The following is a 27,818-nucleotide window of genomic DNA, read 5'->3' on the forward strand; positions in this document are numbered from 1 at the left end:
CTGGTGTCAGAGAAATGACAGCATGTGCTGTCTTCTGGGATTTGTACGGTTTCAGGTCTCACATATAGGTTCCTAATCCATTTTGAGTCTGTTTTTGAGTGTGGTGTAAGAAAGTAGTCCAGTTCATTCTTTTGCTTGTAGTTATCTGGGTTTCCACACCATTTGTTGAAGAGACTTTTCTCATTGCATATTCTTGCCTCCTCTATCAAAGATTAATTGACCATATAATTGTGCATTCTTCTTTTGGATATAACTCAATTTCCTTTTATCTACAGTGTTACTCTTGTAAACACCAAGAGTTGGATTTTGGTTTTTATCCCATATGACCACTTTTGTCTTCTACCTGAGTTATTTATTGAATTTACATTGGATGAACACTGTACTTTTAGAAATCATTTCTATAGTTTGTTAATTTATATTTAATTGAAATTTATGCATTTTGAATAAATTTACTTTATATAATTTTATATAATCTTGCTATTTTCTATTTTCCTGTGTTTTGATATATACTTTCCTTTCTTTTATTAGGTATTTCTATTATCACTCTTGTTTCCCTACTAGCTTATTAATTATACATTCTTTGGCTGACCTCTTAGTGGTTCACACTTATTGCTTTATACATTCAGTATTCACTTGGATTTACATTTTAAGTCTTTTTCAATTTCTGAATGTTTTCTTTTTGGATTTTTTTCTCTGTTCTCCTATTAACTCCTATTAAATAAATTTTAAAGATTCCTTTCATGTTCTGTATCTTCTTTTTTCAATCTTTGCATCATTCTATGTATTGTTAATTGAGTTCTCTTCTACTCACTACTCCTCTTGCTGCTAAATTTATTTATTAAGTTCTTAATTCAGTTGCTGTATTTTTCAGTTCTAAATTTTGCCTTTGACTATTTAAAAATAGATTTCTGATCTCTGCTGAAATTCTCTGTCGTTTTTCATTTTCCAAAAAATAGTGATTACAGTTACTTTAATGTGCAGATCTAGTGACTCTGATACTTGGATCTCCTGTATTTTGGTATTCTAAACAATTTTGGGGTGAATACCAGCCATTGTGATTTGAGGAAGGGGGCGGGGTGCTCTATGTAATTGACATATTCTTTCAGATAGGATTCTTGTGTATGTAACTGTGCTTAGTTAGGCTACAAAAAGATCACCTTCACCTAATCTGGAATTTAGCTGGTTAGAAGCTGCATTGGAGCCTTCTTAAAAAATTATATATATATAATTTATATATATATAAAATTTTATAAATTATATATATAATTTTATAAATATATTTTGTTTTATATATAAATATATTTTATAAATATATTTTATAAATATAAATATATTATATTATATAATATTTTATAATATAATATAAATATATTTTATAAATATATTTTATTTTATTAATATAAATATATTTTCTATATATATAAAATTTTATACAATATTATATATATATAATTTTTTAAGAAGGCTCCAATGCATGCATATATATATATATATATATATATATATATATATATTACTTTTTCCTTTATCCATAGTTAGACCCTTTTTGAAATCATAACTAACTCATGGTTGTTATCTTTTTGGTCAACCCTGGACATCTTCTTTTCTTCCTAGATCCATAAAACTGCATAAAGTTCTGCTCATCTTCTTCATCTCTTGGCCATAGTTTAAGAAATGGAAAATAGCCTAGGGTAGAAGCTCAGACAAATATCAAACTACTTAAGCCACCCTTCATTGTTGTCTCAGATCTTGGTTCTTCAAGTTCTTAGTGTGTGTTAATGTCTTTGATGTCTCCAGACAGATTCTTTAAAAGTTTAGCCAGCTTTTCAACTTGTTCTCATTGAAAGAATTGGTCTGATGCAAGCTATTCTGTCAAGGTCAGATGGAGAAGACTTCATTCTTTGTTTCAAAAATAACACATTTTTTCTTAATTTGGTTATAACAGTTTTGTTTTTTTATATCTACCTCTTTGATACACATGTTATATATTTTGGGGTATCTTACCAGGTAGGGATTTAACTTCTTTTGTCAAACAGTTAATAATTCAGTGCTATTTACTATTTACTTTAAATTTGGATTCATTTTATTATTAATGTAAAATGCTATTTTTATCATATTTTACTTACATATATGTTTTCAAATATGTTACTATGTTCTTTTGAAGTATTCTATTCTTTGGCCATGATATTTTTATTTCTTATCATATCAAAATATGGCTTAAATAAAGGTAGAACAAGGCCCAATATCACTGTTTTTATTCATAATGTTTATTATAAATATAGTTGATTTTAACAGACAAAATTTAGAATCATTTCTTTTCTCAAATTATTTTATTTGAATTTTGATTTTATTTATATTAACCTGTATTTTCTGTTAGGATTTGCTTTGATTATGAATATAATAGTTTTTATTTGCTTTTTTAATGTTAATCTTCTGAACAGGTAGAACTTTGCATGAGTGCAACCACTGCATTATTTTTAAATATCATGGTCTGTCCAGTGCCTCACACAGTCCTTGGCAGACAGTTGCTATGCATTATCTATTTGTTGAAAGCTTAAGTTAATTTATAAATTATTCTAGGAGAAATTGGCTTTTTCTCCATATTAATTCCTTACATGTATTAGCATAGGCCTCTGTAATCTACTCTGATATATAGCTGTATTTTAAATTAGTGTAATTTAATTCTCTATGCTTCTCAGATTTTAATACACAAATAGTCTATAAGAGTTTTATAAAAAGGTAGATTCTGAATCATTAGCTTTGGGATCAGGCCTGAGATTCTCCATCTCTAATATGCTCCCAAGCATTGTTAATGTTGCTGTTCCTGTGTAGCACTCTGGATAGAAGGGGTATATATCCTGACATAGGACTTCTGTGAAAATTTATGTTTTCACTTAATTAAGGTATTGTGCTTCTCATCACTAACATATTAGCATTGATAAGTTTTTCTAATTAGGTAGCTGGTATTTTTACTCATTTAAATGTATTCATTAAATAAGTATTGTGTAGTAGCAATTAATATGTGATACACATTATCCTAATCATCGGGGATAGAAAAATAACAAGGCAGTATCTGCCTACAAGGTAGTAATAGTCTGTAAGAAAGAAAGATAATTACAACCCACTAAGTGCTGTAGTAGGGGTCTACTTGAGGGAAAATGGAGTGGATGTAAGTTTGTCGCTAGAAGAGCACGGTATTAGAGGAAGCAAGATACAAGACAGTCTTGGAGAGGGAGGTACAGGTCAAATCCTAGTGGAATTTATAGATCATGCTAAGAAGTTTTGCTTTAGCCTAAGAACATAGGAAATTATCAAATAGTTCTAAGCAAGATGGCAACATGAACAGATTTGTTGGTTGAAAAGCCCCTTCTGGCTGCTCAGTGAAAGGAACAGATTTGAGGTGGGCAAAAATGGATGAATGGCCTACAGTTTTAGAATTCTAGGTGTGAATATCGATTGCTGTAGTGCCTTTTAGTACATTAGTAACCTATTGTAATCAAACAAATACCTACCATAGTCACACGGAACCCACAATAGTCATGATTAAGCATTTGCATAATTAGGAACTCAGTGAGAAGTGGGTAGTAACTAGAAGAGCTGGAGATTAATAAAAGACAAGTTTTTTTTTTAATTTGAATAAGTTCAAAACCTAAATTATGACACACACACACACACACACACGTGTGTGTGTGTGTGTGTGTTTGTGTGTGTGTGTGTGTGTGTGTGTGTGTGTGTATATATTTTGGAAATACCTCCAAAATGTGCAGTGTAAGTGCTAAGAAATATATTCATACTTGATAACTTTCCTTTTTTTTCACTCATCATTTTAGGCATACAGCATTCTATCCAGTTGTGCTAAGAACCTTTTTTTTTTTTAATGTTTATTTATTTTTGAGAGAGAGATAGAATGTGAGCCGGGGAGGGGCAGAAAGAGGGATACACAGAAGCCGAAGCAGACTCCAGAATGTGAACTGTCTGCACAGAGCCCGACATGGGGCTTGAATTCACAAACCTTGAGATTATGACTTCAGGTGAAATCTGATGCTTAACTGACAAAGCCAGCCAAGCACTCCGAATTGTGCTAAGGATCTTAAAATACCTTGTGGTTCATCTTATGTGTGCTTATTTTCTTTTTAAGAGCAGCTTCATGTTTTCTAGGAGCTACAGAAAATTCAGAGATAAAGGAATTCCACCACCAGTAGGCACTGCTTTGTAATTCCCTATGTCAGGAAAACTGTAAGATATCAAAGAACTTATCAGAAGAATTTTTTTGTGGCACAAAGTTCTGAAAACTGCTCATCTACAGATAAAAATTCAGCCTTTGGCAAAATGGATTAAAAAAAATAACCCTCTAAGAGATTGAGGTTTCCCGGGAGAGCTGTGAATCTCAAATCTTAGGGGCAGTGCTTGTCACTGGAGAATCCAGGATGCTTCAGGATGATAGCAATTATAAAAATGAAACACACCCTCAGACATAGTGACATGGAAGAAAATGCCACTGAAATAATGAGTCAACCATTAGCACCATCAGAGTGGAAGGAGGCCTGTGTGGAGAAACTAATTTGAATTCCATCACTTCTTGCAGTCATCTTAAACATATTAGCAAGTGACAAAAAAAAGGTCTAAAATAAAATATATGTGATAAACGTGCTTCCTTCCAGTGACAACCTCAGGAAAAAAGAAGGTATATCAGAAGGATTATAATACTACAGTTTGTGGAGTTAAATCTTATCTCTAATAATCATAAGTAGTTTGATCTTATAAAGAAAGAGTCACTTTACACTTTAATGTCTAATGTCCTTTAGCAGCTGGTTGAATCTTGGAGTAGTTTTTATTTACAAATTTCTGTAAACTACAAGCTCATTTTTCTCACCAATTAGCCCTGCAATTGATGCATTTTTGATGTTGGACTCCCTGACTGAGGGTCCCATGTTGATACTGACAGGGTGGCCATGATATCTAGTGCTTGACTTTCATTACTGTCACTTTTTTGAGTATAATATAACCTTGACCTCCATTGCTAGGTACTCTATTTTCTAGTCTCTTGATAATTCATGCAGTATGTCGAACTATTTTATTTTAAATTCACAACCTTTTCCTTTGAAGGTTTCTGGAAACAGCCATCTTTTGCTATCTCTTGCAGCTCACCAAGTATTTATTAAGGACCAACACCAATTATATCTCAAATGTACTCTGGAAAGGACTTTCCGAATTACTTTTATTGGCAGTCTGGCTCTGCAGTGAGAACTACAAAAGAAACATGACAAAACTCCTGTCTCTGAATGGTTGAAAATCTTATTCAAGTAATAGGTTTGCATACACAAAATATTTGGTGAACAGTGTAGAATGCAGGTTAACAGTACGTCAAAATATGCAGGATAGATGCAAGATATCCTCTTAAACCTGCATAACGTGAGAAGAAAATTACTGAGCACGATTAAAGCCCGTTATTGAAAGGCTTTGTGTATAGTAAGGTATTATAACATATAGTAAGCTAGGATTCCCCTACAGTTTCCATGGCCTTTCCTAACCTATCTCCAAGCCCTTTTTCTTTTTCATATATATGCTCCTTGTGCCTATTCATACATTCATTCTGCATTTCTTGTTTTTGTTCATGCTGTTCCCTGTTCCTCAGATTCTCTACACCCACACTTGTATTTGTCCAACCATAAATCTCTTTGCATTTCCATTTGTAGCCATCCAACTCAAATTCCATTGTTTCCATCAAGCTGTGAGTCCCCCACTAAGACTGTAATGTCTTCCTTCTCTGGGCTCTCATTGCACCTATTGTTTCTCCTCTGACTGGAATTCACAAGGCTAACTCTGCTGCTTGTAATTATTACATGTCAGCTTGTGATATATGGCAAGGAGCTGTGATTTAAAGCATATTATTAAGGCTGCATTGCTCAAGTGTAAGTCTTCTCATCCCTACTCTTCGAAATCATGCTGACAGAATGCTGTATGAAATTTACCACATGGCAGTTTCCACAATTGGGTTACACAGAATTTACCTCAGAATTTATTGTGAATGATTGGTAGTTAATTATATTTTTTCTGTCATTTTAAAATGAAGATAATAGTGCTCATTCTTTGTCTACATTAAAAACTTCTTGGATGTTGCAATTACAGTTTTTCAATAATACAGAGGAAAATTCTACTTACCTCTAATTTCAGGTATTTTTTTTTTTAATTTTTTTTTTCAACATTTTTTATTTATTTTTGGGACAGAGAGAGACAGAGCATGAACGGGGGAGGGGCAGAGAGAGAGGGAGACACAGAATCGGAAACAGGCTCCAGGCTCCGAGCCATCGGCCCAGAGCCTGACGCGGGGCTCGAACTCACGGACTGCGAGATCGTGACCTGGCTGAAGTCGGACGCTTAACCGACTGCGCCACCCAGGCGCCCCAATTTCAGGTATTTTTCAACTTGAGAAGTTCATGGGTGAATGAAGAGAGATATAATTCTAACTGATTCTCTAGGTTGTCACAGACATCTATGTACTTAAAATTGTAGGCACTCATAATATTTATTAAAATAAATTTAATGGAATTCTTTAATTAACCAGATACTGATATGAATGGGGTCATCGGTATTAGATAATTACACAGATTGACACACTCATTTTAAGAAAACAGGTGATCTACACTAATGCCTGGAGCCAAAGTCAATAAATCAGAAATATTATCATTAAAAATGTTCTCTGCTGATATGCCTTTGAGATCCTGATATCACATTTTTTGAATAAATACCAAGAAGTGGGAGTGCTGGATCATGTGGTAATTTTCTTTTAAGTTTTTTGAGGAACCTCTTTACTGTTTTCCATAGTACCTGACATTTTGGATTCCCACCAACATTGTGTATGGGTTCTGTTTTTTCCACATCCTCACCACATGTATTGTCTTTTTTTTTTTTTTTTTTTTGACATTAGCCTTCCTCTCGAGTGTGAGGTGATATCTCATTGTGGTTTTCATTTGCATTTGCCTGATGAATAGTGACATTGGACATTTTTGCATATACCTGTTGGCCATCTGTATGTCTTCTTTGGAGAAGTGGCAGCACAACAGCCAAGATGTGGAAAACACCTAATGTGCATCAACAGAAGAATGGATAAAGAAAATGTGGTATAGAATGGAGATATCTAAAATAGTTAAAGTCATGGAGGCAGAGAGTTGAATGGTGGTTGCCAGGGGTTGGAGGAAGGGGAAAATAGGGAGCTATGAGTCACTGGGCATAAAGTTTCAGTTAAGCAACATGAATAAGTTCTAGAGATTATTGTACAACTTTGTACCTATGGTAAAAAAAAAATAACGTATTATACACTTAAAATTTGTTAAGAAATTTATCTCACTTTTGGTGTTTTTTACCACAATAAAACACAATTTTAAAAATAAAAAATTAAATTCTAGTAGGGAACACAGTCTAGGTAATCGAAATGCAAGTTTTCTCTGTCCCTCTGGTATGTCCTATTTAGCATGGAGACCATCTGTGAACTGTGAGCCCCTATGACCTTTGTACTCTGGCACATAATGAGCATTCAGTATAAAATGCTCAGAACATTTTTAGCACTGGAATTGCTTCAAAATTTATGAGAGTAATTTTGATTTAAATAATTCTCATTTCTGTCTACCAAAAGAATACTAAATTGATGCATATAGATGTAAAAAGTGTTTGCTGTGCATTCACTGTTATCCCTTCATAGCATTGTATACACATTATGTCAAAGCATACAAATATGTACTAAGAACATTTATCTTCAAATGTAAACTAAAAACTATCAATTCTGGACCATGCAGTGGAACTACAGCCTTCTGAGAGAAAAAGGTTTGGGCATGATGTCTGAATGCATGGCCCCTCAAAAACCTGAGTCAGTGAAGGTTCCTGAGTAAGGAATCTGGAAGAGCTCAGAGGTGAGAGTTACATCTAGTTCCTCCAGTCTGCCTCTGGATAGGATTCATTGAAGAAATAGGTATTCGGGCGTGGGATTTTCAGTCTGTGCCCTTGTCCGTATGGGACTGAGTTGGTCAAGCCATTACCGAAAGAGTGGCCCTAGAGAGTAAATGTACTTCGCAGCACAGTGTAAATCAGGAAAGTCTGAACCTTGACAGAATGTGTGTGAGAGGAGTTGACAGTATTTAAAAAGCCTTAGTGTGAGACTCATCATGTTGAAATGGATATGAGGTTATTTGCTCTTGTTTTAAATCTCAGTAAGAATAACAGATATGTGGTCAGGTATTTCATTTATTATTTGTCTGCTCTTTTGTTTTCTTTATGAGTTCCCAGATTGTTCTATGATATTGTATCATCTGACAAGTAGCACAGAGAAGCAACAAGTGTAGTGATCAGACAGAAGTCTTACTAGGAATACGAAAGAAAAAATGTTATTACTTAGTATGGAATTTTAAAACATTTGAAAAGCTGTCAGGAAGAAGTTAGACTAGAATTCTTAAGGAGGAAAATTTTCTAGGAATAGAGGGAAGAAAATTCAACTAACACTGTCCATCACCAGAATGGGCAACTTTGCTAAACGGTGAGCTCTTCTGACTAGAAGTGTTTCCTCTGAGGCTGAAAGAGCATAAGGTGAAGAAAGACTGCATTACACAATCTCTGTGGATCCTTACACATCACAGATGGCAAGATAATAACAATTTTTGCTTATGATTTCATAATTACTTACAAAGCCTAAGATCGCTTTGATAACTTATAACTAGACTTTGAAATACACAGTTCCACCCTATGAGCTGTTCATGTGAATCAGTGTCCTGAGGTAGAATGTCAGAGGACTGAGCTGCAAGTTAGGACACCTGGGTTCCTAATGCTGGCTTGGTTAATCACTGTATAGCTTGCGTTTAACTTTTAATGGACTTAGGATCTTAGCTATAAAATGTTACACTCTTTATCGCTAGGGTTGTCCTTTGGTTTTAAATTTTACAGTTTCCATGAATATGCAATTATCAGCCTCCCTATTCCTCATCTAACCATCTGCCTTAGTTGATTCTCTTTCATACTCTTGGAACCAGTTACTCAGTGAAGCCATGTGCATTAATGCCCTGAGTTAATTTCAACTGATGTATATTATGTTTTTAAAATGCATCCTCACTGTGATTTTTAACCAGGCAAAAGAAATATTACATTAACATGTGTCTTCAAAAAGACTAATGATGTGTCTTGTAGTATGGATTGGCCTCATAAACTGGTATTAATATAATATGATTTTTAAATTATGGCTATTTAATACTTGTGAAATTTGTCAGCCAGGGTAAAGTAGTATCCAAGGAGAAATTTATACCCAAACACAGAACAAATGTGCAAAGGCACACAAATCGGAAAATAGATATTCATTTCTGACTCTCTAATTTTGAATAAGACGTTAGTGTTTCAAACTCGAAACTTTTCCTAAGAGGTAGTATGCACAGTTATTAAAAAACATTTAACAAAATCATATGCATCTTCAACACTGCTGTATTGGTGACATTTCTTTGAAGATAAAACTGATGACCTGATTTTATCACTAGAGGACACGTCTTTTCAGCAGTTAGAAGTGCTCCACATTGACCAAATACACTCAGGGCTTTGCATTTTATAACAACTTAAGGCTTTCTTACATATGCCGTATTTCCCACAATAAGTTACTATGTGAAAAATGCTGATCAAACAATCTGTGTCTTAGGAAAGTTAGGCATGTTTATGGATTATGTTTTATTATCAATATTAGGAAGATCCTAGTGAAAAATTATATTCCTCAATTCACCTTTTGGGAAATTGAAGCAGTTTACATTTGTATTTTCAACTGATTGATTACCTACTGATTATTTTTCCTACCATCTTATAATTTTGAGTTTATGTTTAACTTTACAAAATTCAGCTAATGTTTACCCCTTACGGAAATAACAATCTAAGGTTTAATACACATTTCTAATTCACTAATATTGCTAATGACTACCCTAAGCTATACACGCAAGATCCTTGGACACACTTTTTTGGAAAGATTAACTTGGATTCAGATGAAGTGTTCATTTTCAGATGAAGTAATTTGGTAGCAAAAACCACTTGTATTTAAAAAGAATATTTATATATACTTCACATTTACATTCATATGCATACCAATTAGTGTGTTGGAAATTTAACATTTGAAGTATTTGAATAGCTTAATTTTCTGACTCTTTGTAATTACATCATTTAGTGGGATAGAAGTTATATGGAGACTGTAAAAATACACAGCAATGCATATGGCTATTGACTTAAGGTAACCATGAAGGAAGGCTTACAGTGTCTTATAAAGAAGTCCTACTTCTCAGTTTCTCAAGTCTGTAACAGTAGTCTTTTTAAGTCTGAAGATTAAAAAACAGTATAAAGATAAAAGGAATTTGTTGTCCTTAAAAATTGTAATGAAACCACTCCACTCCAGTATCAAGAATGGCTTGCTATGCAAGGAGATACTAAAATGTAATAAATAACATGTAAAAAAAGCTTTATAAAAAATAAAAAGTGACAGGTACATATATATAGATCTATATATATAAGTAGATATAATTTGTTAACTAGAATATGGCTAAAAACGTCCTAAAGAATCAAAGAATAAAATGTCTCTAGACATGTAAAGAAAACCACACAGACACCAAAAGTTTATTACTTCCATTTCATTTTTATTTTCCATTTTTGGTAGACTATATCCACAATTTCACATTATTGGCTAAAACTATATTCCAGTTGAGATATGCAGTTAACAATATAACATCATCAGAAGAAAAAACTTAGAATATGTTATTTCTAATGGTATCTACCTATTTAATATGAGAGGTACTAGACCGAAGATGATAGTGATAGGCATCTCTGAGCCACTCTTTCTTTTTTCAGTGTTTAATAAAATTGTTAATAAAACAAGGAAAAGTCTATCACATCTATAATTGACCCTTCCATTTTTGCCTGAAGATCTCAGATTGCTTCTACGTCTAAGGAATTTAAGAATTCCCCAAGGCTTTGAACTTGGCAGTAACTTCTTAGAACCTTAGCACCATGTTGTTCTATCCAGAAAGATTTTCTAAGTTTCAGAGGGTTGTAGATGGGAATATAAAAAAATGTTGGCTAGAATTTGTTGGCATGTTATGTGTCTTTTTTTTTAGATGTTTTATTTTATTTCTGAGAGAGAGACAGAGAGAGAGAGAGAGAGAGAGAATGAGAATGAGAATGAATGAATGAGGAGGGGCAGAAAGAGAGTGGGAGACACAGAATCCGAAAAAGCCTCCAGGCTCTGAGCTGTCAGCACGGAGCCCAACGTGGGGCTGGAACTCACGGACTGTGAAATCATGACCTGAGCCAAAGTGGGACACTTAACTGACTGACCCACCCAGATGTCCCATATGTCTTTTTTATTGTGAAATACACATCACATAAAATTTGTCATGTTACCACTTTCAGATGAACAATTCTGTGGCATGAAGTACATTCACATTATTGCACAACCATTCCATTATCCATCTCCAGAACTTTTTTGTCATCCCAAACTGAAAGTTTCTACCTTTAAACAGTAATTCCTCCTTCCCAACCCCCCTCAGCCCCTAGTAACATTCTACCTTTTGTTTCTGTTAAACTGGCCGTTCTAGGTACCTCATATAGTGGATCATACGGTATTTGTCCTTTTGTGTCTGGCATATTTTACTTAGCATAAGTTTTCAGAGCTCATCCATGTTGCACTGTGTGTCAGAATTTCATTTCCTTTTAAGGCTGAGTCATAATATGAATTTACAGCATTTTGTTTACTCATCTATTCATTGATGGATATTTGAGTTGTTTCCACCTTTTGTAGTGCTTTCTTATTGTAATACATACCTATCTCGCTTGCCTCCCTCATCATATATCGTACTAGCTACCTGTTGAATGAATAAATATGATAAAAATTCAGACATTGTCAGCCTTTAGCAATTTTGTCCTGAAGGCATATTGTTCATAGAAAAATAGATGCCTTTGGTCTGGCCTTTTTAGAAGGAAAACAAAAGGAAACCCTTCACCATTTGCTATGCATCGGATGCCATTGTGTGCCATTTCAAATCCTCTGGGCTCCATCTCCAAGTCACTTTTGTGACTTCCAGTTTTACACAGGTTTAACCAGATTGACACAGGTGCAAACTTACTACTGGCTGAGCAGCCTACTTTCCCAGAGCCTCTCTGACATTGTAGTGCAAGATGCCTGCAGAAACCCATCCAGCTTTCATTCGTGCACACCTTGAAGTTGTGAGGAAGTTAATGTTAATGATCCTGGGGGCATTCATGACTGATGGAGAATAGGGAAAAGTGGATAAATCTTTTGCTTTCTCATCTGCTAGGTTGGCATGGAGTAGCTTACTACTGACTGCTAAGACTCTTTTTGATGGCGTGAGGTGAAATGTAGATAGCTACTGAAGCTTTTTCTATTAAGCTCTCACATAATGTCCTGGGAGGAATTCCAGAAATTACTGCCACGTCCAACATTTAAAAGATGCAGGATAGGGGTGCCTGGGTGGTTCCGTCGGTTAAGTGTCTGACATCAGTTCAGGTCATGATCTCACAGTTCACAAGTTCAAGCCCTGCGTCGGGGTCTGTGCTGACAGCTCAGAGCCTGGAGCCTGCTTCTGATTCTGTGCCTCCACCTCTCTCTTTCAGCCCCTCCCTTGCTCATACTCTGTCTCTCTCTCAAAAATAAATAAAACATTAAAAAAATTTTTTTAAAGATGTGGGAGAGGTGGTTTCACATTATATACCTGTCCAAGTGACCTGTATGGCCCATGAAAAAAAGTAAAAGTAAACTGGATAAATCATGAAAGATGAAAGCAAGCTCCTGTACACTTAGCCAAGTGTTAGGCCCGATTGCAGCTGCTATGAGGGATGTGGTATCTAAACTAGAACAAATCAACACAGTTTTTGGCATTTCATGTGGAGATACTGATCTAGCAAGGGCGTTTTTTTTTTTTCTCAAATTCCATTAGTGAAAAGAACTAAAAGCTGTTTGTTTTTACTTGAGAATGTACAGCAGATGCATTCACTCCCTCACTCCTGAGCCAAATTAACACTTCTGCCTTTTGTCAAAATATAGTTGGCAGGGACCATGAATGTCTTGACATTCCTCAGAATAGCACACTGGTCCACTGCATTCATGACATGCCCCAAGTATTAGAGCTTCCCTAATCAGAAAAAACAGATGGTATCCTCAATACACTGACTGGAAATCTTAGATCACCCAGTCCATTAGAAATACTTGCTGCTTTATACATTACTGTAGGTGACAATTTTGCTGGTCTTTCTGCCATGATAAGTTTCCAGTAATACTCTCCTCACTTCTTTTGAAGTCCTTGCTGGCATTCACCATAAGCTGCCTTCTTATAGCCTTTCAATGTACCTTTGGCTTTTACTAACACTTTCCTCCTCGTCCTTCCAGCTTCTGCCCTGCACAGTTCCAGGATGCCACTCCCATATTTTAGACTTTTGGTGTGGCAGTATACCTATTCCAGGTTCCATAGTCTGAGTTAGGTAACCACTGTACATAGCACATTGCCTGAGAATTCAGATTATAATCAATCAATATTTATTATCTCACATTTGTTGTGTGTTAGAAATTTGGAAGTGGCTTAGCTGGGTAGGTCTTTCTCAACGTATCTTAGGAGGCTGTGGTTGAGACATTGGCCAGGCCTGCAGTCATCTGAGGGCTTTCCTGGTGCTGATGGATCTGCTTCCAAAGAGTTCATGGGTCAGGCCCATGGGTGTTGGCAGGAGATCTCACTTTCTTTTATGAAAGGCTCTTCAAGTATCCTCATGCTATTATAGCTGCCTCTCCCAGAATTAACCAAAAGAAGGCAAGTCAGGAGCCCTAGTAGCTTTTTTGACCTAGACTTTTATACCACATACCAGTGTTCCTGTTACATCTTAGTGGTTCCACAAGTCAATTCTATTCAGGTTTTGAGCGAACTATATAGAAAGGCATGAATACCAAAAGCAGGGATCATTGGGGGCTATTTTGGAGGCTGGCTACACCACAGCCTTTTTGTATTCTGAAAGGAGCATGTATCATACTTGGGGATATTACCACTGTCTATTTATTGGTAGGAAGACTGCCAGATTTGAATGGATCCTGCAGTAGAGACCTCTGGATAACAGATCCAGGCTATGGTGCAAGCTGCTAAGCTAGCCAGGTCATAATGGCCCAGAAGATCTGATGTTATTAGACAGATTTCTGAGAGAGCATGGTTTTGCTCCCAAAACATAGTTGTTTATGCTGCAATTCTCCAATTGGAATCTCCGGCTACCTTTAATTGGAGAATTGCAGCATAAACAACTATGTTTTGGGAGCAAAACCATGCTTTCTACAGAGATTTACCTTTAGGAGAAAAAAAATAGTATATAACACCCACATCCAGATCCTGGCTTGCTGTTGTGTCCTAATAGATATTGCACATTGGACACCAGCTGACCCTGACTGAAGTTTTATATCCTGAGCTGGCTGTTAAGAAACTCATCAAATAAAATGGTTGACTACACATAATAAAAATCCAGTGTGCAATGGAAATGGAATATTTGGGAGATAAGGATCAGGCCCATATGGGTCCATAATATCAAATAAATTATGTAAACACTTTGCCTAGGCTTCCTTTGCATCTAACTCTTTTATATGGGGATCTCTGTGGAATCACTTCTGAAATAAACTACTTTCATACAAGCTTTTCTCTCAAGTTCTACTTTTGGGATAATCCAAGACAAGACAGCAAGCTTTTAATTTGATTGGCTATATGAAGACCTCACTTACTATTTATTTCAAAGTTCTCTGGGATGAAGTAAGAATTATAAATGATAGGATCCCATATCTCCAAAAACCCTATTGACTTAGTTCCTTTAGAGCCATTGAGCTCAGACTGTTGAATATGTACATTCTTCAAAGGTATCTGACTTTGAGACCATTGTAACCAAAGATCTAAGGTATGCTTAGAAATTTTTACATGTTTCACATTTTTGAAGGAATCATTCTATAACGCTCATTGCCATGCTTTAGTGTCAATGATAAGACAGAACCAATGACAGCATATACTCAGAGTAAATTTGATGTTGTTACCTTAAAGCCATTCTCTAGAGCAAGGTAGGAAAGATTAAATTAATGAATTGGCATATCTTCAAGTCTATGGAGTTTACATATTTTTATGATCAACAATTTCTATTTGTATTTTATATATATTTTGTTGCCAATTACATGTGTAATGGAATCTCATACAAACATCAGGGTTTTTTTTGTTATTTTGGGGAAATAGGGGAGTGGAGTTAAATATTGTTTTGTAGAATGGCAGTGCAACTGCTCAAGTAGGTCTTTTTAATGTTGATATACATTAATGCTGTTAGTGCGCCATTTTGTTGTGTTGTAGTTGAAGGTCTAACAAATTTTATAAGCTTCAAGGGAAACCCTGACTTCGTAGTTTATTATCTTGAAGAATACTTTTCCTTAAGAAATTAGTTTGGGCATCCCAGTACTTGAATGGGACATTATTCAAAAGTTAAGGACTCTTCATTATGGCAACATGAATTCTCGATCTGGATTCGTCACATATAGCTAATATAACTTTTCTTTTTTTGGATGTTTAACTGCATCCTATGAAACAATAGAAATATTTGGGCCATTTATGGCTTTATATTTTTCTCTAGTCTTAAAAGATTAAACCTACTCTGTAATATAATAATCTATTCATGTCTAACATGATATAAAAATCAAATGAGATTATAGATGTGGAAGTATACTGTATACTGTACAAATAAATAAAATATAGTAATAACAAAGTATGGCAATAAAATGAAATACAGAAATAAAATCTAGGGATGAAGTATTTAAGCCGTTCTCATTTCCATGTTTTGATGCTAGTGAGTACCTTAAAATAATAGTTTTGTGTATTCTTGGTAAAATTACCTAACTATGGAGAAAATAAAATGTTCAAAGTTTGCCTTTAAACATACTCAAAATAAAATCCTGATGGGTTTAATATAGATGTTTTAAATGAATCTATAAAGAGAATGGAAGTTTTGTATAATTTAACGAGTAATGTCTATTTATATCTTTGTACTTGAAGATATTTTTCAGCCTAAAAGCAATGGAAGAAGCATAAGATTGTGTTAGTGAGAAGTTTGCATATTGAAAACATAAAAATCATCGTAACCAAAAAAGTAGGAAAGAGAACATACTACATTTTTAAAGGGCATAGAGAATGTTAATAGCACCAACAAACTGTATTAAGATAAAGAGCCATGATATCACTGGAAAATAAACTAATTGAACAAATCACAGAAGAGGTAATAATTATGTTCAAGGTCATATCTAATAAGAATTCAATTAAAACAATAGTGAACTGGGGGGCACCTAGGTGGTTCAGTCAGTTAAGCTTCCGTCTTCAGCTCAGGTCATGATCTCATGGTTTGTGGGTTCGAGCCCTGTATCGGTTCTGTGCTGACAGCTCAGACCATGGAGCCTCCTTCAGACTGTGTTTCTGTCTCTCTCTGTCTCTCCCCTCCTTGAGTTCTGTCTCTCTCCCTCTCTCTCAAAAATAAACATTAAAAAAATTTTTTTAATGCATTTGTATTTATTTTTAAAAAAAAATTTTTTTTAACGTTTATTTATTTTTGAGACAGAGAGACACAGAGCATGAATGGGGGAGGGGCAGAGAGAGAGGGAGACACGGAATCGGAAGCAGGCTCCAGGCTCTGAGCCATCAGCCCAGAGCCCGACGCGGGGCTCGAACTCAGGGACCGTGAGATCGTGACCTGAGCTGAAGTCGGACACCCAACCGACTGAGCCACCCAGGCGCCCCGGATTTGTATTTATTAAAGTAACAAAAATATTTATAGTAACAATGCCGATTAGGGTGTCATGATTATATTTCCACAAGTTTCTCAGAAAACTCAGTTAAGGGGCGCCTGGGTGGCGCAGTCGGTTAAGCGTCCGACTTCAGCCAGGTCACGATCTCGCGGTCCGTGAGTTCGAGCCCCGCGTCAGGCTCTGGGCCGATGGCTCGGAGCCTGGAGCCTGTTTCCGATTCTGTGTCTCCCTCTCTCTCTGACCCTCCCCCGTTCATGCTCTGTCTCTCTCTGTCCCAAAAATAAATAAAAAAAAAAAAAAAAAAAAAAAAAAAAAAAAAAAACGTTGAAAAAAAGAAAACTCAGTTAAGCAACGTGTATTTAAAAACTTTAAAATTCTCGGGCGCCTGGGTGGCGCAGTCGGTTAAGCGTCCGACTTCAGCCAGGTCATGATCTCGCGGTCTGTGAGTTCGAGCCCCGCGTCAGGCTCTGGGCTGATGGCTCGGAGCCTGGAGCCTGTTTCCGATTCTGTGTCTCCCTCTCTCTCTGCCCCTCCCCCGTTTATGCTCTGTCTCTCTCTGTCCCAAAAATAAATAAAAAATGTTGAAAAATAAATAAATAAATAAATAAATAAATAAAATAAAAACTTTAAAATTCTCAATACCCTTTCACCCAGTTATTCACCTCATTGGAATCTAGCTTAAAGAAATCACTGATGCATACAGACTTTAAAATACTAAGTCACGTAAAAATGAAAGTCTTTTTTGCATGAGAAAAAAAACAACTTTATTATAAATATTTCTCATAATTTTTTTTAATTTTAACATATTCATTTTTGAGAGAGAGAGAGAGACAGAGTGTGAATGGGGGAGGGGCCGAGAGAGAGAGAGAGAGAGAGAGAGAGAGAGAATCTGAAGCAGGCTCCAAGCTTCACACTGTCAGCACACACCTGATGCAGGGCTTGAACTCAACAACTGTAAGATTATGATCTGAGCCCAAGTTGGATGCTTAACCCACTAAGCCAGGTGCTCCAATATTTCTCATAATGTTGATAACTCAGTCTTTGTTTCTCATAGCATTACAAGACAATGGAAGTTAATGATACGGTTTATACTGTATTTTACAAATGGGGGAGACCAAGATCCAGAGAGGCTAAGTAACTTTCTTATGAGACAAAAAGCATGATAGGGACATAATATATTTGACAACTATAAAATCATCTCTCATATCACTGATCATTCATTGTCTCATCAGATTTAAAGAGCTTATTCTAATTTTGTACATTTAATTTTATATTCTTATATATTTTTTATTACATTTTAATTATTGAAGATGGAAGCTCATCTTGACTTACAGTGATCTCTCCTCATTCACCAAACTGATTTGTCATTTGAGAGTTATATTTTAAATTAAAATGAAATTAAAACTCAAGTCAAAGAAGCTATGAGCTCTCCTTTTGTTTTACTTTTTAAAGAATTTTCATCTACTTTAGGTCAGTAAGTTAATCAAAAGTTTATCTGTTTTGTGCTCATAAATATGTACGGAGGGGTCTCCTAGACAGACAACATGTTCATAATTAAATCAAGTGGTATGATAACCAATGGCACAGTATGCCGGGCATTTGGATTACCAATCTGTGAAACAATTTCAAGACCATTTAAGTCAAGGTGTTTGCTTCTACCCACAGAAAAATCCTTTGAAATGATCAAATGAGTTCAAAATAAGCAAAATTATGTTTCAATGCTGAGAAAGGGAAAGGATAACATCACTTCTCCAAAAGCTTGAGGGCTTTCTGGAGCCCACAGGACTCATAGATGTGGTCTCCTTTCTGTTCAGTGTGTGATTATTTTAAGACTGGAGGACAGAAGTAGACAGTCCTTCATTTACATAAATACATAAGATTTCCCCAATGGAAGTCCAAATCTGGAGAAATCACAGTCTGTAGATATCAGGGAGAAAATATACTCAGTAATTGCTGGTGGAAGGGAAACCTGGGACATTTTGGTGAGCTCTTCTGCCATACTAGATGTACCAAAGGCTTGAAAATTTGCAAAACTTTGACTGAATTACCTGACCTGTGTACAATAGGTGTTCATTGTAGCATTCTCTATAATGTTTGAAACACTTGGGGAAAAGATCTAAATATCTACAAATAGACTATGTTAGATAAATCATGGCAAATTGATACAACATAGTATGCAACCATGTATAGGTCTAATTGTACAACTATGAAGAGCAAACAGGATTAACTCTCCAGTGGGTCCAGTCTGTGTGTGTGTGTGTGTGTGTGTGTGTGTGTGTGTGTGTGTGTGTGTGTATCTGAGGCCTCCCTCACATCTATTAAAATGGAATTCTTTTTATAACATACTGTTAAATAAAAATGCAGAATATAAAACAACTTATAGCAAGATCCCAAATTTATTTAAATATATTTTAATTGCCTAATAGGATGGCAGCAAATATATGACTAGTTGCCTTTAGTTCGTGGGATTTGTGAGGAATTTTTCTTCCTGCTAGCCTTGATTTCTTACTTTTCATATGCTGATTTGCTTGAGTAAAAACAAATAGAATTTTTAAAAATTCTGTGAATTGTGGATTTGAAAATAGGATATTGCACAGCATTTATGACATAGAATTCAGTATGTTACTAAGCTGCTTGTACACTTCTTGATCTTGGCAAACTAGGACATGCTGTTCCATAACCAAATCCAGGAGGGAAAATGCACTCTCTCATTTGAAGGATGCAAACACATTTAGTCAAACAAGAAACTAGCTCAGTTGAGAGTTTTATGGCAAACAAGGGCAGAAAGTAGTTTGCATAATTTTCTCATGCTTCTTTTATAGTGTTTATCTTTTATAAGGCTCTTTGGAACAGTTGCTGGCCACCTGTCAATAATGTATCCTTTTATAGACTCAAACTTTTATTGTTCTCATGCCCTTGACATACAATAAGTAGTCTTGGAAGTAGTCAATATTGAATATGGTGGGCCAAATACTAATTTTAAATTTAGAAGGCCACCTTTTGTGGACTAAAATAGAGACTTTTGAATGACACAAAGAGAATAAACATGTTATAAAATCCTGTTTAGCAGGAATAAAAATAAATTCATTATTTTATGAACAATTTTGGGAAGTGAATTAACAATTATATTTGAAGTACTACTGTATGGAAAACTAAGCCAAGTAGCACTCCTTGAAATTTGTTTTTGCGAAATGTAATTCTGCAACAGTTACAAGTAAATATATTTGTATCGTGAGTCTGTCGATTACATAAATATTTGGGGTGTGTAAATAGTTGCTTTAACTTCTTTTTAGTGACATTTCTCAATTTACATAAAATCTGTCAAGCTAAGTATTCTATGTATATTCATTGACCTAAATCCTAGAAAAGTATTGCATGATACTGAACGAGCACAATCCTACAAATCTGTATGTAGGAATACATTTCCATTCATAAAGAGATATTATCCAAGACCTTAAGCAGAAAGCTGGTTATCCTTTGTTTTTTTTTTCCGTTAGATTCCAAGTTCCTCCTATGTAATCATGAACAAGAACAATAAATGAAATAAGGAAGTATTTCTGTTCTTGTTAAAAAGTGAACATCCCTACACACACACACACACACACACACACACACACACACCACCTTTCCAACACTGCTACTTCCCATTCCTGGTAATATGAGCTATAAGGGTCCAGTTTAACATTTATGCAGACACATAGGAGGTAAATATCACATTCTCATATTGTACTTGGGAGAGGACTTCATATTTTGCTTAATAGAGTTTGCATATTGTGCTTCCCAATTGCACTTTCAAACATTTGTTTCTCTTGCAACATGGTAGCTAATTGGGTTCACAATTCTTAGCTGTCAAGAACAGTTTTAGATGTGGTCTCCTTTCTGTTCAGTGTGTGATTATTTTAAGACTGGAGGACAGAAGTAGACAGTCCTTCATCGGGTGTACAATGGTAAAGATGTGTTTTTTTTTTTTTTGAAGAGGTCTATTAATTGGACACACATGCAATACCCAAGGTGCAGTGAAAAGATAAGACAGCAGTCAAAGTCTGCAAAGCAAATGAGCTTTTTCAGGTTCAACTGTGGTAAAATTGCCACCTCTACTTTCACTGGTGCCTTCATGCATTTTATTTTACCTTACCTAGTGAGTATTTTTGTAGATCTCCATGGAATTTTCTGGGGATACCCTATCTCCTGGTTCTCAATTTAAATATACTTGGAATAAAATACACCCAAGAGTGTTGTCTGTGAATAGCTGGTTAATAGAATCTATGGTAATAGATTTTGGAAAGAAATTCAGTTGTATTGTATTTAGAATGTATGCCTTTAGTAGTTATCTAAACTTTAGAATTGCTTGCTCATTTTTACTGTATATGAAATAGTATAGAAATTTTCTTGAACTCGATTTCTTTCCTTCTCCTGGCATTGACATCAGTCATGTAAATGCTTTGAATATTATGGTCTGAAAACTTAATTCTCTTTTTTCTGAGCAAAACAGTTGAAATTCATACAAAAGCCAGACCTGAAAATTAAAACATAATCAAACCAAATGTTGCAGAAGACCAGCAAATTCTCTACTGTAGGGGTCATAGAGTCAGTCTAATGCAATAGGCAAACAGTTATTCAATCAATTGATTGAAATTGTGTTAAACATAATGTGAGAAACACATATTCTGAGAATATGTCTAAAGGGAACTCTATCTAATACAGTATTAATAAACCATGAGTCATTTTCAAAATAACCATCATACACTTTTATTTTTAATAAATTTAGATGTAAGCCTGGAGTTGTAGCTATAACTTGGCTTGTAAGTTTAATATCTTTGTCATTTCTTTTCTAGGGTATTTTTAAAACTTAATAATTATCTACTGTTACATAGTTCTGCTTCATAATTTTGGAGGTTTTGGTTTTGGTAGGTGTATTTCCTTACTCAGCAATAACTAGCAGACTTGAAATAATTTCACACTTTGTATACTAAGATTTCTGTAATAAAATATTAGTTTTTATCAAGTAAAATGCACCCATTAATGGTACCTAAACCTATATTAAAAGTCCAAATAAGTTCCAAATTTATAACTTTGTTATGAATTTTTTGTTGTTGTTTGTACTTTGAGGATAAAGGCCTCACTTCTTGTATTGTTGACTTTAGCTATTCTGACAAATATGAGGTGATACTGCACTGTAGTTGTGATTTGTATTTCCCTGATGATCAGTGATGTTGAGCATCTTCTCATGTCTGTTGGCCATCTGGATGTCTTCTTTGGGAAAATGTCTGTTCATGTCTTCTGCCAGTTTTTCGTTGGATTATTTTTGGGGGTGTTGAGTTTGATAAGTTTTTTATAGATTTTAGATACTGTTTATTAGATATGCCATTTGCAAATATCTTCTCCCATTCCATAGGTTGTATGTTAGTTTTGTTGATTGTTTCCTTCACTCTGCATAAGCTTTTTGTCTTGATGTAGACCCAATAGTTTATTTTTGCTTTTGTTTCCTTTGCCTCAGAAGGCACATCTAGAAAGAAGTTGCTATGGCCAATGACAAAGAAGTAACTGCCTGTGTTCTCCTCTAGTATTTGTATGGTTTCAGGTCTCACATTCAGGTCTTTCATCCATTTTGAATTTATTTTTGTGTATGGTATAAGAATGTGGTCCAGTTTCATTCTTTCGATGTTGCTGTCCAGTTTTCCTGATGCTGTTTGTTGAAGATAGTCTTTTTCCCATTGGATATTCTTTCCTGCTTTGTTTAAGATCAACTGACCATATAGATGGGGTTTCATAACTGTATTTTCTTTTTTGTTTCATTGATCTATGTTTGTGTGTGTGTGTGTGTGTGTGTGTGTGTGTGTGCTGGTACCATACTGTTTTGATTGCTACAGCTTTGTAATACAGCTTGAAGCCTGCAATTTTGACACCTCTAGCTTTGCTTTGCTTTTTCTAGATTGCTCTGGCTATTTGGTATCCTTTTGTAATTGCATATAAACTTGAGGATGGTTCTAGCTGTGTGAAAAATGCTGGTGGTATTTTGACAGGGCTTGCATTAAATGTGTAGATTCCTTTGGGTAGTAGAGACATTTTAACAGTTTGTTCTCCCAATCCATGAGCATCAAATGTCTTTCCATTATTTGTGCCATCTTCAGTTTCTTTCATCAATGTTTTATATTTTTCAGAGCACAGGTCTTTCACCTCTTGGGTTAGGTTGATTCCTGGGTATCTTACTGTTTTTGGTGCAATTGTAAACGGGATTGATTCCTTAATTTCTCTTTCTGCTGCTTCATTATTGGTTTATAGAAATGCAGTAGATTTTTGTATGTTGATTTTGTATCCTACAACTGTTGAATTTGTGTATCACTTCTAGCAGTTTTTTGGTGGAGTCTTTTGCATTTTTTATATAGAGTATCATGTCATTTGCAAATAGGGAAAATTTCACTTTGTCCTTGCTGATTTGGATGCCTTTTATTTTTTTTAATTAAAAAATTTTTTTTAAGTTTATTTATTTTTGAGTGAGAGAGAGAGAGAGACAGAGTGCAAGCAGGGGAGGGGCACAGGGAAGAGGGAGACATAGAATCTGAAGCAGACTCCAGGCTCTGAGCTGTCAGCACAGAGTCCGACATGGGGCTCGAACTCACAAGCTGTGAGATCATGACCTGAGCCAAAGTCAGGCGCTTAACCAACTGAGCCACCCAGGTGCTCCCCTTTTGCTTCTTTTTGATGTCTGATTGCTGTGGTTAAGACTTCTAGTACTATGTTAAATAACAGTGGTAAGATTGGGCATCACTGTCTTTTTCCTGACCATAGAGCAATACCTCTCAGATTTTCCACATTGAGGATGACATTAACTCTGGGTATTTAATATATGGCCTTTATTATGTTGAGGTATGTTCTCTCTAACCATACTTCAAGGATGTGGGGAAAGGGAGAAACCTCTTGCACTGCTGTTGGGAATGCAAACTGTGCAACTACTTTGGAAAAGAGTATGAAAGTTTCTCAGGAAGTTAAAAATAGAACTACTCTATGATCCAGCAGTTGTACTACTAAGTATTTACCCAAAGAATCCAAAAATACTAATTCAGAGGGATACATACTTCCCTATGTTTATAGCAGCATTATCTATAATAGCCAAATTATGGAAAGAGCCCAAATGTCTCATGAATGAATGAATGAATGAATGAATGATGAATGGGTGGATGAATGAGGAAGATGAGTGAATAAGGAAGATGTGACACACACACACGTAATAGAATATTAGCCATATAAAAGAATAAAATCTTGCCATTTGCAATGACGTGGATGGAGCTAAAGAGTATTATACTAAGTGAAGCAACTCAGTAGGAAAAAGAGAGATACTATGTGATTTAATTCATATGTGAAACTTAAGAAACAAACAAGCACAGGGAAAAGAGAGATAAAGGCAAACCAAGAAACACACTCTTAACTATAGAGAACAAACTAATAGTTACCAGAAGGAATGTTGGGGGGAGGGTGTGGTGATGGATTACATAGGTGATTAGGATTAAGGAGTGCCACTTGTGATGATGGTTGAGTGTTGTAAGTATGGAATCACTAAATTGCATACCTGAAACTAATATTACACTGTATACCTAAGTGGAATATAAATTTAAACTTTAAAAAGAGACTAGCTTCTTAATAGTCCTAATCTGATTCATTAGTCCAATCTCATAATTAACATCAAAGATTGGAAAACAATAAAATATCAAGGAATTTTGCTTAATTGCCTCTGGGGTTTAGACTCTGGGTTATTTCAAGACACACTTTGAAATTTATATGTGTATATATGGTTTGCTCCTAACTTGATGGTCCAACATAAATATACCTTTATATTCTTTGTTTAGAGTGGGAAATAGAGATTATTGTTTTGTTTAAGCACAGTAGGAAAGAGGAAAAAATACCAAAGATGTATGGGATTAAATCTAAAATTTTATACATATCCCTGTGTTCCTTTGAAAAGCATCAAGGTTCAGATTCCCAAACTGTATATTTAGAACATTTCTCAGAGCATCAAGACACATGAACGTATAATTCCCTTTGACAAATTAAAAATAAAATTAAGATATCATCAGATATTGCATGATGACAGTTGTAGCAAACTCACTGACTTTCTTAGCTCATAAAGTTTTGACATCACTCTGCTAAGACTATTTCCCTAAATGTATTTTAAGTCCCTTATAACTCTACATGTGAACTTCATAAAGTAGTGAAATGGGTATGCCAAATATCCAATTCATAGTTTCATGCAATAATTATTAGAAAGGATATTGACTGAAAATACTGTCCTGTTTACAACTCCGTTATTCCATTTGTAATGAAGTTGGCATCATCAAATTGTAAACATGTTCCTAGTTAAACAAAATTAAATGTTTGCACATAATGAACACATTCTTCTTATTGCATTCTTTCTAGATTAATCATTTTGCATAGGAATATCTAAGTCTCAAGCTCTGAGATCTAGGCTAAATCATAAAACTATAAGTCAGGACAAGAATCTGAAATCCAGCATAATTTTTTTTTTTATTCATTCAAGATGTGAACTTGGAAAATCACTTCCCCTTCTTGTCACCTGTTTTTCTCATCATTGGAGTGAATGTGTTGGCTTCGTTTCATGGTTTTCACTTTCCAGCAGAAGTCTCATATCTGACAAAATCTTATGCATAATATCAGCATATGTATAAATAAATAATAATAACGGAGCTTTTCTTATAACAACAGTGATGCAGAAGGGCAGTGGAGTTTGGCTGGGGACCCTAGAGCCCAATCCTTTATGCTGGTCCTCACCTTCTGGTACCACCTGTTGAAGATGACTCTAGGCTATGCCAAATAGTCCCTCAAATTCCATGGACCATATTTTGAAAATCATGAAATTATATATGATCATTTTGTTTAAAATTCCAAAATAATTCTCAATTTCACAAATTGAGACATCTCTCAAAACACCGGAATTCCTTTTGTAATTAAAAAAATTGTGCAAATAAGAAGGTTTCAGTTTATGCTAAGAAGGATTCTAAGCTAAAAAGCTCATACTTCATTCTAAAGCCACTGACTTAAGTGTTCCATAAAACAGCTATATAATCCCCAATAGTTTCTATTTAGGAAACAAATGAATTGATTAAAACTCCCAAAAACCCTTTAACATACAGAAAGTCATAAGAGTTCTTTAGTTAAATTTTAATTTTCTTGCCCATCTTTATCCTTCACTGGGGAGATGAGAAAAATTAATTTAGAGGGGAGTAAATTTAAAGGCAGTATGTGCTTAAATGAAAATTTGTCACTTCCCAGCTTTGGTTACCAGAAAGTTAACACTTCTGCCACTACACGCATATATACCCACTAGACTCTTACAGTCACAGTATGCACAGAATTAGAAAATGAGAAAGAGGAGAGCACGTTCTACAAAATCCTTAACTGCTCTGGAAAAGAGAAGCCTGTAGGAGCTGAAGTTGTTCACAAGGGGCCACCTTCCTTGCCTGTTACTGACGTGGATTTGATAGTTACAAGGCGAGGAGTAATGTTTGCACTGTGACTAATTCCTGATGTCCTTTACGAGCAAGGGTCCTCCACCTAAAATTAAGGAAATGAAGAAAAGCAATCCTAATAATCCCAAAAGGCCCCGAAATGAACGTGTCCCAGAAGTTACCGTATATAGACTCTGTGACATACTTCTCCCTTTGCAACACTACTGAGTGCAGATCATTACTTTCCAGCAGTCATGTGCAGAGACCTACTTTATAACACTTCAGGGAGACTTAACGTACTAGATCTTGACACGTCTTTCCGGAAAGTGAAATAATTTACAGTTTTCTTCCAGTGGCACTGTTAACTCTTGTATCATTTTCAGGTCCGTGGGGCCGATGCATGGGAGATGAATGTGGCCCAGGAGGCATTCAAACCCGGGCTGTGTGGTGTGCTCATGTGGAAGGCTGGACAACGTTACACACAAACTGTAAACAGGCTGAGAGACCCAGTAATCAGCAAAACTGTTTCAAAGTGTGTGACTGGCACAAGGAGTTGTATGACTGGAGGCTGGGACCCTGGAATCACTGTCAGCCTGTGATTTCCAAAAGCCTGGAGAAACCCCTTGAATGCGTTAAGGGGGAGGAAGGCATTCAGGTGAGAGAGATAACATGCATCCAGAAAGAGAAAGACATTCCGGCAGAGGATATCATTTGCGAGTACTTTGAGCCCAAACCTCTCCTGGAACAGGCCTGTCTCATCCCCTGCCAGCAAGATTGCATCGTGTCTGAGTTTTCTGCCTGGTCAGAATGCTCCAAGACGTGTGGCAGTGGGCTCCAGCACCGGACACGGCATGTGGTAGCGCCACCCCAGTTTGGAGGCTCCGGCTGCCCGAACTTGACAGAGTTTCAGGTGTGCCAGTCCAGCCCGTGTGAGGATGAAGAGACCATGTACAGCTTGCACGTGGGGCCCTGGAGCTCGTGCTCAATGCCTCACTCCAGACAAGTAAGACAGGCAAGGAGACGCGGGAAGAATAAAGAACGGGAAAAGGACCGAGGAAAAGGAGTGAAGGATCCAGAAGCCCGTGAACTTATTAAGAAGAAAAGAAACAGAAACAGACAGAACCGACAAGAGAATAAATATTGGGACATCCAGATTGGATATCAGACCAGAGAGGTTACGTGTACTAACAAGACGGGGAAGGCTGCCGATTTGAGGTAACATTTTATAACCGTTAACTGTGTGTGTCTCACTGTCCAAGCCATGGGCTAGAAGGTACTTAAGACTCTGCTGTACTAAGTCCTGAGATGCGTATGTATACAACCTAGAATGACCTACGCTCAAGCATAAGATTTTCTACTTAAGGCATTTGAGCTTTTTTGGGTTTCCTGACATTATTTCTGTTTTACTCATGTTTAGGCCCTGTACTACTAGAGTGAATTGAAACTTTGCTGTCCAAAAGCCATAGCATCAGTTAGTCTCCGTGAGATGACACTACTTCTCTAAGTCAGTAGAACTGTTTCCACCTCCAATGGGGGAACAA

General features: G+C 35.8%; 1 protein-coding gene across 3 annotated transcripts in view; it reads left to right on the forward strand.

The window, feature by feature from the left end:
• Positions 1-27,818, forward strand: part of THSD7A (thrombospondin type 1 domain containing 7A) — a 446,765-nt gene that overhangs the window by 157,618 nt on the left and 261,329 nt on the right. For all 3 annotated transcript variants that reach the window (XM_058724979.1, XM_058724982.1, XM_058724980.1), the window contains exon 2: positions 26,661-27,492. In XM_058724979.1, coding sequence (XP_058580962.1) covers positions 26,661-27,492 — 832 coding nt within the window. The remainder of the gene's footprint in view (positions 1-26,660; positions 27,493-27,818) is intronic.

This window comes from Neofelis nebulosa, chromosome 4, assembly GCF_028018385.1.
Source record: "Neofelis nebulosa isolate mNeoNeb1 chromosome 4, mNeoNeb1.pri, whole genome shotgun sequence".
Lineage (NCBI taxonomy): Eukaryota > Metazoa > Chordata > Mammalia > Carnivora > Felidae > Neofelis > Neofelis nebulosa.